Source organism: Cyprinus carpio, chromosome B8 (genome assembly GCF_018340385.1).
Source record: "Cyprinus carpio isolate SPL01 chromosome B8, ASM1834038v1, whole genome shotgun sequence".
NCBI lineage: Eukaryota > Metazoa > Chordata > Actinopteri > Cypriniformes > Cyprinidae > Cyprinus > Cyprinus carpio.
The window spans coordinates 903,420-915,736 of record NC_056604.1 but is presented as its reverse complement, the minus strand read 5'-3'; the positions used below and the strand labels follow the sequence as shown (position 1 = coordinate 915,736).

Genomic DNA, 12,317 nt, shown 5'->3' with positions numbered 1-12,317 from the left:
CAGCGGCAGGCCTCTGCTCTTGCTGGCCTCGGCGCTCTTGCCCTCGCTCTCCGGATCCGACTCCTGCGGCTGGTGTTTGAGCGGAGACACGCGCTTGACCGGCCGGAACTTACTGTAGACATCAGCGATGCCCGTGGGCTTGATTCCCGCTCCGCCGGACGCCGCGCCGCGAGCCCAGTTGATGGACGGAGCTGAAACACACCAGAGCCAACCCTCGTGAACATCCTGAACACTGATGAGAAGATTCAAACGTCTGCTCCAAACGAGATCATTTCTATAGTGCCTTTCACAACACAGACTGCTTCTACACTAATAATTAAATCAAAAATTACATTCTGAAATAAAAACAATCAACCAAAATAAAACACTGACAAAATATATATATATATATTACATAAATAAAACACGAAATAATTATTTAAATAAAAAGAGATTGTTACAAAACATTTTTTTAAATTGAAATTAATAATTTTAAAATAAAAGCAAACGAATAAAACTCACTAAAATCAAATAGAAAAAGAAACATTTAAATTAAATAAAAAATTATAATATCAATAACACAAAAACACTAAAAATGAATAAAATCAAATATTTAAAACCAGAAGTAAATCTTAAAATAAAAACAGATTGTTACTGTAAATAAGAATACAGAAGAATCAATTATTCTATAAATTGAAATTAAGTTGAATTAAGTTTAAATTAATGAATTTTAAAATTAAAATAAACCATCAAGATAAAATACTCACTAAAATCAAATAAAAAAGTAACATTTAAATAAATAGTTTAAAAAAAATAAAAATAAAACAAACAAACAAAAAACACTTCATATTGATTAACTATAATATAAAAAAGTGGAAATAAATCTTAAAATAAAAACAGATTATTACTAAGCAGCTTAACAGCAATAAATAAAACAACAGAATCAATGGTTCTACATTTAAATTAAGTTGAATTAAGTTTAAATTAATCATTTTAAAATAAAAACAAACCATCAAAAAAAAAAACAAATTTGCTAAAATCAAATAAAAAAGTAACATTTAAATAAATAATTTTAATATATCAATAAAACAAAAAATTAATAATTGAATCAGCGGAAGTAAACCTTAAAATAAAAAAGACTGTTACTAGGCAGCTTAACAGCAATAAATAAGAATACAGAAGAATCAATGATTCTATAAATGCATACTTATAATTTAATATCCACTTTATGCTGTTTAACTAGAGCAGTGTTTTCCAAAAGTTTCATGAGTTGATGAATAGCTAATAATTAACTCATAAACATGAAAAGCTGTGATAAATATTATTTTTTTTTTAAACGTAAAATAAAAACTAAAAATCCAAACAAAACACTTATAATAATTTAAATATGTTTAAAAGAAAAAGACACTAAAAACAGAAGCAAAAAGAACAGAATCAATGATGCAAACTTCATTAATTATGACACAGATCCTCTACAGGAGACAAACAATCATTATTCAGATCAATTCTGTTGCTAGAATTGCAAAATTCATCAATTATAAAACAAATTCAATTATATTTTTAAATCAAAATTCATTTAAAGCAGTTCTACAGAAGACAATAGTGTCATAACTCAGTTTAATGTTGATTCTTAATTCAGACTGAGTTGTAAAGCAGCTCTACAGGAGTCTCTACTGTTACTGTAGTTATGAATCTGATAATAACACATGAACTCGCACCTTGTCTGTCGTCGCTCGCTGCATCGTGTCTCCGGCACAGCTCAGGGATGCTCTTGGACGAGTACTGAGACAGGAGACGTGCGAAGGGTTAAAGATCAAACATTACCCATGAGCCCCCGGGAAACCCCATCTGTGTGTGAGTCTGAAACATCCGACCAACTCGACGAAAGCTTGAATTAACCGCTAGACTAACGAACACACAGAGCCATGCCTCAGGAATAAAAACCTACATGAACTCTGTCCGGTGCATGCATATTTAATGTTTAATGTACACATTAATCTGTTTAACTAGAATGAAATGATAAAAAAAATTAAATAAAACATTTTACTTCAAATGAAATGGAAAAAATATATTTTAATGAATAAGTTTTAAATAAAATAAAAAAATACATAAAATAATGGTTGGGAAAGTCTTCCAACACTGGGGCTAATTTGATGGAGTTTATTCACTGTATTTACAGTAGATCCCACTCTGTTCACCAGTGGAGACCGCTATATGGAGAAAACCCTGGAGCGTTTTCCTCAAGAGCCTTAATTTCTTTGCGATTGAAGAAATTTGGTGAAAACATGAGGGTGAGTAAATTATCAGGAAATTTTTATTCTGGAAGTGAACCTTTAAATTGCAATGTTAAAAAGGTAAAAATAAGTCAAAACATTTATTAAAAATATGAAATATTTTATTTGTTTAACTGCATGTCATGTGAACATTAACTGAGATCAGAGAATGGTTAAAGAATAAAAAAAGTCAAATTTAAGCTAGTTTAAAATAAGAATAAAAAATACAAATAATTCCTGAAATTAATTATATAAATAAAAATAATACATATAATAAATAATAATAATAAAATAATAAATAATAAAATTCTATTTTTTTAATTAAAAAAAGCTTGCTAAAAATTAAATCATTAAAATGTTAAATTCAAATAAATTAATTTTAAGATAAAAACAAATCAAATTAAAACACTAAAACACTTTTGTTTACTTGCATGTCATGTGACTGTTAACTGAGATGAACATGCGAATGTGCAGATCATTTATTGAAATATTAAGAATCTTAAGGGGACTTGGAGTAAATATTTTAGACCAAAGGCGTTCAGCTGATAAAAAAAAAATGCTCTGGCGGTTTATCTGATGACGTCATAAACTCACAGGTAAATCATCGGTGAAGTCAATCTCATCCAGATCCAGGTATTCAGGAACGTCCATCTCTAGTCAGCATTCTGAGAACACACACACACACACACACACACTCCATCATTACAGGCTCAAATATCATCTACTGTACTACACTCTCGTGACGTCACTCGGAGTGAATCAGAGACACAAAGACGTGGGCGGGGCTTGATCTCCTCCGTCAGCACGGGATTGGGTGGTGGGAGTGTGGGCGTGGCTATCAGAGCTGAATGGTGAGTTTAATATAACTATAACGGAGTATCTAATTAAGCACTGGTCAACGATAACCAGCAGATAATGACCTGCTGACACGAGGTGACAATATAGTCGTTTCAGAGCTAGTTACACTTTGATGAAAAATCATGAAACATTTATTTGTGTCCAGAATAAATGATGAATCAGTCAATAAGAGAAGAATCATGAAGAAACGAGTCACTGATGCTCATGATTCACATTAAACACAATGAATCGAGAAGTGAGCGCGAAAAACAGACCGAAGGATATTCATGAGATGATGATGATGATGATGAAGAAGAAGATGAAGAAGAAGATGAAGATGCATCCGTCTGTCAGTGTGTGTGTGTGTGTGTGTGTGTTTATCTCTGTCTGTGTGTCTTTTGTTTCTAGCTTTAGCTTTAGCTTTAGCTTCAGCATCTCTCAGATGATCTCCTCTCTCTCCATCTCCGTGTTTCTCCGGTTTCCCGCCAGTGTCTCGGTGTCTCGTGTCCTGTGTGTGTGTGTGTCCGTACCTCGGCTCATTCCCGCTCCGCTGATTGTCTGTCGGTGTTTCTGATGATTATTAGCGGATCATCTGAAGAATGTGTCGCGAGCGCGCGCCTCCTTCTGCCTCCTCAGCGCGCGCGGCCCCGACACACACGCGCACGCACACGCACAGAGACGCGCGCGCAGATACACACACAGACCAGCAGAGGGCGACACACACACACACACACACACAGACACACACACATATTCATATTTACGCCTCTGAAGTCTTTTTTTTACTTTTTAAAAATAATTATTTATATAAATAACTATATTTATTTCATTGTAATTAAAATTTAGATTACTTTTCAAAGTAAAATTTTACATTAAATGGTTCCGGTCATATTTAGAAAGGAGAGGTTATTATATGAGTATAAGAGAGCATAAGTCTATGCGGAGTCCCACAAGGTTCAGTTCTTGCACCGCTCTTGTTTCAGCCTGTATATGCGCCCACTAAGTCAGATAATGAGAAAGAAGCAAATTACCCATCACAGCTATGCTGATGATACACAGATTTACCAAGCCTTATCTCCAAATGACTACAGCCCCATTGACTCCCTCTGCAAATGTATTGATGAAATTAACAGTTGGATGTGCCAGAACTTTCTTCAGTTAAACAAGGAAAAAACTGAAGTTATTGCATTTAGAAACAAAGATGAAGTTCTCAAGGTGAATGCATGCCTTGACTCTAGGGGACAAACAACTAAAAATCAAGTCAAGAATCTTGGTGTGATTCTGGAGACAGAGCTTAGTTTCAGTAGTCATGTCAAAGCAGTAACTAAATCAGCACACTATCATCTAAAAAACATTGCAAGAATTGGAGGTTTTGTTTCCAATCAAGACTTGGAGAAACTTGTTCATGCCTTTATCACCAGCAGGGTGGACTATTGTAATGGTCTCCTCACCGGCCTTCCCAAGAAGACCATTAGACAGCTGCAGCTCATCCAGAACACTGCTGCCAGGATTCTGACTAGAACCAGAAAATCTGAGCATATCACACCAGTCCTCAGGTCCTTACACTGGCTTCCAGTTATATCTAGGATTGATTATAAAGTACTTTTACTCGTTTATAAATCACTCAATGACCTAGGACCAAAATACACTGCAGATATGTTCACTGAATATAAACCTAACAGAGCACTCAGATCATTAGGATCGAGTCAGTTAGAAATACCAAGGGTTCACACAAAACAAGGGGAGTCTGCTTTTAGTTACTATGCCGCCCGTAATTGGAATCAGCTTCCAGAAGAGATCTGATGTGCTAAACATTAGCCACATTTACATCTAGACTCAAAACTCATCTGTTTAGCTTGCATTTACTGAATGAGCACTGTGCGGTGTCCGATCTGATTGTACTGTATTTTATTATGTAGAATCATTTTCTATTCTTAACTGTTTTAATTCATTTTAAATCCATTTTAAATCATTTAAAAAAAGTAAATTCCTTGTTTTTATTTTGTTGTAATTATTTTAATTTAGATTATATATAAAGCACTTTGAATTACTGTTGTGCATGAAATGTGCTATATAAATAAACTCACCTTGCCTTGCCTGAACTAAATAATAACATTAATAAATAAATTGTAGATTCATTTGATTTAAAAATTACTTACTTACTAAAATTAGTTTTGTCAAATGAATTCACTTCTGGGTACACATCTGTCCCAGAGAAGGTAGAAAAAAACATTAAAAGCAAACACACACCTTATAAAGGAAAAAGATTAAGTAAAGACAGATGTATAACTGCACACTCACTTATGTGTTTATTATGTTGCCTTGTCAAGATTCCACGAAAAAGGCTTGTTGCTGAAATGTTGGTTAAATATGAAAGATTTAAGTGAGAGTTATACATCTAGGCACACACACACACACACACACACACACGTACTGAACACACACATTCATATTCACACAGCTCTGATGAACAGTTACTGTACGTTCCTCTTCATTCAAATAATAAGAACACATGAAAATTAAGAAAACATATTCTCATCTACTTTATTCAAGTTTGACTTATAATATCAATAGCACCTTTAAGAGGCTGAAAATATAAATATGTCTAAACATAAATCGAAAACGCCTCTTATACGTTCTTTTTTTTTTTTTTTTTTTTGCACACATCATTAAAACTAAACCAAACTATTTGTAAAAACATTATGATTAACAAAGTTACGAAGTTGAAAACACCCTCGACTCTTTAAAAAAAAGCAAGACAAAAACACTACAACTACGACTGGATGGAGTTTTATCATTATTTTACACTAATAAAGACAAAATGACACAATACTGTAAGGCTTCGCTGTGAAACTATTACCCAGCTAACAGAGAATGTTCTCATAATGTTTTTAAATGTTAGGACAAATCATTCTTAAAATGATATTCAGTAACAACAACAGAATGTTTTCAGATTGGAGTGTTTCTCTAATGTTTAAATAACCAAGAAAAAAAACATCCTTTAAATATTAAAAATGGATAATTTAAATGATGAGAGAACATTCAAATGTAACGTTCCCATAAGGTTTTTTAAATGTAGAATGGAACGTTCCAGTAACGTTTACACTAGTAATACTGGACCTTTTGAATGTTTAAAAAACACTCTCAAATAATGCTTTCATAATTTAGTGGGAATGTTCGGAAACATTCTCAGAACATGTTTTTGTTGGCTGGGTAGATAGATGCATCTGTTCAGATCATAATTCTGCGTTATTATTTTCACAGATATGCAGATATTGTCTTTATTTCTGCACAGTACACACAGCTGGTCTGCGATCATCGGCAGGCCGTGGTGATGTTTGCCGCTCCTGGTCTCTCTCGTGTCCTAGTGTCTGTGAAGAGAAGGAGTGCAGGATTGACACACGAGGTGGTTTCTTTCAGGTAGGATGAAGAAAGCATGTGACTTACGGCGTCATGCTGCAGCCGGATGCATGCGCGTAGTTTCCGGTGTAGTGAACGTCACAGCGAACGATATTATTACTGAAGTCTGACTCTGGCACCTGGAAGCCTGGGTTTACTGTAATCTGAAATAAAGCACATCAGGTCCTTGAGAAGATCCTCACAGCAACAGCAGCTCGTGAGGAGGGTTTCTGACCTTCAGCGTGTAGCGTCCCGGCTGGACGTCTGTGATATCGATCCACTGACAGTCGATGTCCGCGCTGTACGTGTCGTAACATCCGGGACTCAAACCCTGCAATCAGTGTTGGGGAGTATGTTACATGTGATTTAATTACAATATGTGTCCCTGCAGCACAGAAGCAGTCATCAGCAGCACAGGTATATTTGTAGCAATAGACAACAATACATTGTATGAGTCACAATTATACATTTCTCTTTCATGCCAAAAATCATTAGGATATTAAGTAAAGATCATGTTCCATGAAGATATTTAGTAAATGTCCTACCATAAATATATCAAAACTTAATTTTTGATTAGTAATATGCATTGCTAAGAACTTCATTTGAACAACTTTAAAGATGATTTTCTCAATATTTAGATTTTTTTGCTCCCTCAGATTCCAGATTTTCAAATAGTTGTATCTCAGACAAATATTGTCCTCCTAACAAACCACACATCAATGGAGAGATTATTTATTCAACTTGATGATGATGGTTCTGTGCTCCAGGGTCACAAATAAGGTTACACTTTATTTTAAGGTGTCCTTGTTACAGTGTAATTATACATTTAAGTACTGAGTAATATTACTTAAAGGTTTGAAAATGATTAACAGTTGTAAACATTAGAAATTTAGAAAAGTAATCAAAAAGTAATCAAATGTTACATTACTTTTTAAAGTAATTGAAATAGTTACACTACTTGTTACATTTTAGATAGGGTAACTTGTGATCTGTAACCTGTGACATTTCCAGAGTAACAAGTAACTGGTGATGGAGAAAATCACACAGCAGAGTAATTACAGCACACACACGTTCTCAGTGGTTTGTGCTGCTGGAGGACGAGTGTGTGTTTGTGTGAAGCGCTGTAATTACACACCTGCGTGTGAGACGTGCAAGCGTAGCGCCGGTAGTATCCGGAATCACAGGACGTGTCCTCCAAACAGAAGCTGGCTTTATGACCCTCGGCGACGCGCTGCTGTGTGCTGGAGTCCAGCAGGTCGTAATGACTGAACTCACTCATGCTGTGATAGTGACTGATCACAACAAAACATCATCAGCACACACACCGACAGTCACATTCCCTGCATATACACTGCAAACAATCATTCTCTTACTCAGTGTCTGTGTCTTGTGCTCTAGTATAAATATCTAAACATTCTTGAATCAAGATGAATTCACTGTACAAGTAAAATGAAGTAAGAGAATCTGTGTGCTTTTGTTCCACTGCAACCTGATGTTTGCCGTTTATAACATCTTTTATGCAGTTTCTATCAAAGTCAGCAATTGTTTTTGCCATTCAAAAGTTTTGGTTCATTATTGTTTCTGAAAGAGTTTATTATTAAGAGTTAATTGAGTTAAAGAGTTTATTGTTTATTAAAAGGTTTTCTCTCTGCTGCTCACCGAGGCTGCATTTATTCAATCCAAAATACAGTAAAAATAGTTAAATATTATTAGAATTACATCAAAGTCAGCAATCATTTTGCTGTGCAATTTTAATTGTGTTTCTGAAAGAAGTCTCTTTTTTTAGCAAAAATACAGTAAAAATAGTAAAATTTGATTAAAATCTAAAACATCTGTTTTCTGTGTGAATCTCAGTTAAAGTGTAATTTATTTTTGTGATGCACAGCTGTATTTTCAGCATCATTACTGCAGTCTTCAGTGTCACATGATCTTCAGAAATCATTCTAATATGATGATTTGCTGCTCAAGAAACATTTCTGATTATTATCAATGTTGAACACAGTTGTGCTGCACAATATTTTTGTGGAAACCGTGATACTTTTTTTATTTTTTTCAGGATTCACAGATGAATAGAAAGTTCAAAAGAACAGCATTTATTTTTTGGTAACATTATATCTTTAATGTCATTTTAATGCATCCTCAATGAATAATGCATGCATTACTTTTTAAAACACTTGTGAACAGTAGTGCACATTCAAATATTTTACTTTGCATCACAATATAAATAATTAATTGGACATAAAGCATTAGTTATTCTATCAAAGGCCGTGACATGTGTGTGTATTTCTCCTCACTTGTGACAGCTGTGCCATTCCCAGGCGTATCTCGGTCTGCTGGGAAGAAAGTCTGCGGTTCCTTGATTCTTCACGCGCTGCGGGAACCTCAGCAGGACCCTGGTGTCGTAATCTCGTGCGTTTGCAGCAGAACTGAGGAACACAGCGGAGATTTCACTGGTTTCTGAAATCAGGGGACAGGCTCAGCAGAGAAACCTCTTATCAAGAAACAGTTCTGGCTCTGCACACAGTGACTCTATGACCCTTGGCAGAATAAAAAGCTCTTTATGTTTGATCGTAGGTTCTTCAGATCAGGTTCTTTAAAACACCAGAGCACTGATGCTTCTCTGAAGAACTAGAACATTTCTCCTGTGACTTCAGGCTCAGTGAAGCTCTTGCTGCTTTAAGTTCCCACAACATTCACGTTTTTTCAATGATTAGGTAAACGTTAGGACAAAATATTCTCTTTATAACATTATTAATATTTGATATATGTTCTTGAAAGGTTGAGAGGAAATGTTCTTAGAACAATGTTTTCGAAACGTTCTCATAATGTTATTTGTATGTTCTCATTACAGAGTAAAATGTTTCTCTAACATTCGCAAAACAAGGGGAAATTTTCTTATTTAAATACAAAAAATGGATGTTTAGTTGAGAGAACATTAAAATGTAATGCCCTCAGGACAGTTTCAAAATGACTGAATGGAATATTTCATTAATGATTGCATAACCAATTGTTTTTTGTAGATGTTGAAAGAACATTCAGATTCAGAACATTTTCAAAATTATGGAATAAAATATGTAACATTCACATAACCAAGAAAATATGCTCTTTAGATGTAAAGAACAGTCAAATGTAACATTGTCATAACATTTTCAGAATATTAGAATGGAATGTTTGTCTAATGTTTGCATAACCAAGAAAAAAATGTTCTTTAAATATAAAAAATGGGTGTTTTAGATGTTGAGAGAACATTCAGATAACATTTTCAAAATTGTAAAAATATAATGTTCCAGCATCGTTTGCGTAACCAAGAAGAAACGCTCTTTAGACATTAAAAAAAAGATATTTTAGATGTTAAGAGAACATTCTAATGTAACATTCTCGTAAGATTTTCAGAAAGACAGAATGTAATGTTCCTCTAACGTTCTCATAACCAAGAAGAAAGGCTCTTGATGCATCATCAGAAGGTGAGCAGCACCTGGCCAAGCAGTTCTCCTCCGCAGCGCACCTGAGGTTGTACATGGGCACTCTCTGCACATACGTGGACACCTGGATCATGTAGGGATCCACCACCAGATCCGGGAGACCGCCTGCGCACATTTAAGAGAGTAGTGTTTCCTTAAAACCAGCACCAGTGACGGCTAACAGCATTACAATAATAAATGTAACTGTAATCAGTTACTGAGAACAATGCACATACAGATTGAATTGATTTCTTTCATAAATTGCAGTGACTGCTTTAAAATACGAGACACCAATGTTTAGGACACATGCTTATCTGTTTCTTAACTGTTTTTTCCAAAGCATTGTTAGATGTTTCCTGAAATATTTCAAATCTATTAAAATATCTCAAGGTGTTAAATCTGTATTTAACCTCAGAATGATCTCAAAGTAAAAAGAGGTGTTTAAGTCTGATTTTTTTGGTGTCTGTGCTGTAATTCAATTATAATCTTAATTCAAGTGATGAAGGATTGTGAAAGTCTGACAGTAATCAGTGTTGAGCTCTACTGTAAGATTAAACCTGCCTGCTTTACATCTTTCAAAATTATTAACAAAACATTTGTTAGAAACTTATAAAGGTAATCAAATGTAATCAGTTGCATTAATAAAGTAATTGAAATAGTTACATTGCTTATCAGATTTTAAACAGGTTAACGTAATCTGTAACCTATTACATTTCCAAAGTAACCTTCCCAACACTGTTCATCATCATCATCATCATCATCCTCATCATCACAGAGACCGCGGGTCTCCAAACACACTCGCTTCTTCTCACCGTATCCGTGATGTGTCGGTGTGCTTCTCGGTCTGTACGAATCGTAGTGGTTGTAGTACGGGTTATCGGGACTGTTCCTGGCGGATTTGTAGGGGTCGTAGGGGTCATCGGACACCATCCCGCCACTGGAGCTCGCGCTGGTGTTCCGCCGCCCGGTGATCACGGTCACCGGCGCAGACGCTGCTCGGCTCGCCGCTGTTCGTCCCGGTGGCATATACTGAGACCCGCGGCTCATCAGGTGATACGAGCGCCCGTTATTTCTCGATCGCACCCGCGGTCCCCAGTGATGCTGAGAGAACACCGTCAGAACACGAGCAGAGACGCACAGAAACAGCAGAACGACACCGACCCCGGACCGCGCCATAATCCGCGCAAAACCGGCGAGAAAACGCGCCGCGAGCTCCTGGAGCGCCGCTTGAGAGTGCGGGGAAGACGATGAAGAAGATGAAGATGAGGAGGAGTTTTACAGTTTCTGGATCAGTTTCAGAGTTACACAAGTGACACTTAAAACCGCGCGATATGTGACCCTGCAGCACAAAACCGGTCAGGTTTTTAAAACTGAGATTTATACATAATCTGAGAGCTAAATAAATAGGTTTCAGGTAATTGTTAGGAGGACAATATTTGGCTGAGATATTCAACAATATGAAAATCTATAGTTTTCCTATAGGGTGCAATAAAATCTAAATATTGAGAAAATCATCTTTAAAGTTGTTCAAATGAAGTTCTTAGCAATGCATATTACTAATCAAAAATTAAGTTTTGATATATTTACGGTAGGAAATTTACTAAATATCTTCATGGAACATGATCTTTAATTAATATCCTAATGATTTTTGGTATAAAAGAGAAATGTATAATTGTGATCCATACAATGTATTGTTGTCTATTGCTACAAATATACCTGTGCTACTTATAACTGCTTCTGTGCTGCAGAGCCAATTCGCGAATCATTTGATTTAGATCGCAACCTCAGAGCCGATTCGCGAATCATTTGATTTAGATCGTCACTTCAGAGCCGATTCGCGATTCATATGATTTAGATCGTAACTTCAGAGCCGATTCGCGATTCATATGATTAAGATCGTCACTTCAGAGCCGATTCGCGATTCATATGATTTAGATAATCACAGAGCCGATTCGCGATTCATATGATTTAGATCGTCACTTCAGAGCCGATTCGCGAATCATTTGCTTTAGATCGCAACCTCAGAGCCGATTCGCGAATCATTTGATTTAGATCGCAACCTCAGAGCCGATTCGCGAATCATTTGATTTAGATCGTAACCTCAGAGCCGATTCGCGATTCATATGATTTAGATCGCTTTAGAGCCGTTTCGCGATTCATATGATTTAGATAATCACAGAGCCGATTCGCGATTCATATGAATTAGATCGTCACTTCAGAGCCGATTCGCGAATCATTTGATTTATATCGCAACCTCGATTCGCGAATCATTTGATTTAGATCGTAACCTCAGAGCCGATTCGCGATTCATATTATTTAGATGATCACTTCATAGCGGATTCGCGAATCATTTGATTTAGATCGTCAC

The 12,317-nt window shown here is 35.8% G+C and overlaps 2 protein-coding genes across 3 annotated transcripts in view; both read right to left on the bottom strand.

Moving 5' to 3' along the window:
• Positions 1-3,768, bottom strand: part of LOC109057442 (synphilin-1-like) — an 11,611-nt gene extending 7,843 nt beyond the window's left edge. The window contains exons 1-4 of the mRNA XM_042729157.1: positions 3,620-3,768; positions 2,847-2,917; positions 1,698-1,761; positions 1-191 (exon numbers count right to left, since the gene is read on the bottom strand). The exon at positions 1-191 is cut by the window's left edge and continues 342 nt beyond it. Coding sequence (XP_042585091.1) covers positions 1-191; positions 1,698-1,761; positions 2,847-2,903 — 312 coding nt within the window. The 5' untranslated portion in view covers positions 2,904-2,917; positions 3,620-3,768. The remainder of the gene's footprint in view (positions 192-1,697; positions 1,762-2,846; positions 2,918-3,619) is intronic.
• Positions 3,769-5,521: 1,753 nt separating this feature from the next.
• LOC109057450 (protein-lysine 6-oxidase-like) lies at positions 5,522-11,397 on the bottom strand. 2 transcript variants are annotated; one of them, XM_019074690.2, is made up of 7 exons: positions 10,762-11,278; positions 9,964-10,075; positions 8,783-8,914; positions 7,624-7,780; positions 6,724-6,819; positions 6,537-6,652; positions 5,522-6,460 (listed from the first exon to the last, which is right to left on the bottom strand). In XM_019074690.2, the coding sequence occupies exons 1-7, from the start codon at positions 11,123-11,125 to the stop codon at positions 6,454-6,456; spliced, it is 984 nt and encodes a 327-aa protein (XP_018930235.1). In that variant the 5' UTR covers positions 11,126-11,278; the 3' UTR covers positions 5,522-6,453. The 2 variants fall into 2 exon arrangements, with proteins under 2 accessions (XP_018930235.1, XP_018930236.1); XM_019074691.2 differs by lacking the exon at positions 5,522-6,460 and having other exon boundaries at positions 6,533-6,652; positions 10,762-11,397.
• Positions 11,398-12,317: the final 920 nt, after the last annotated feature.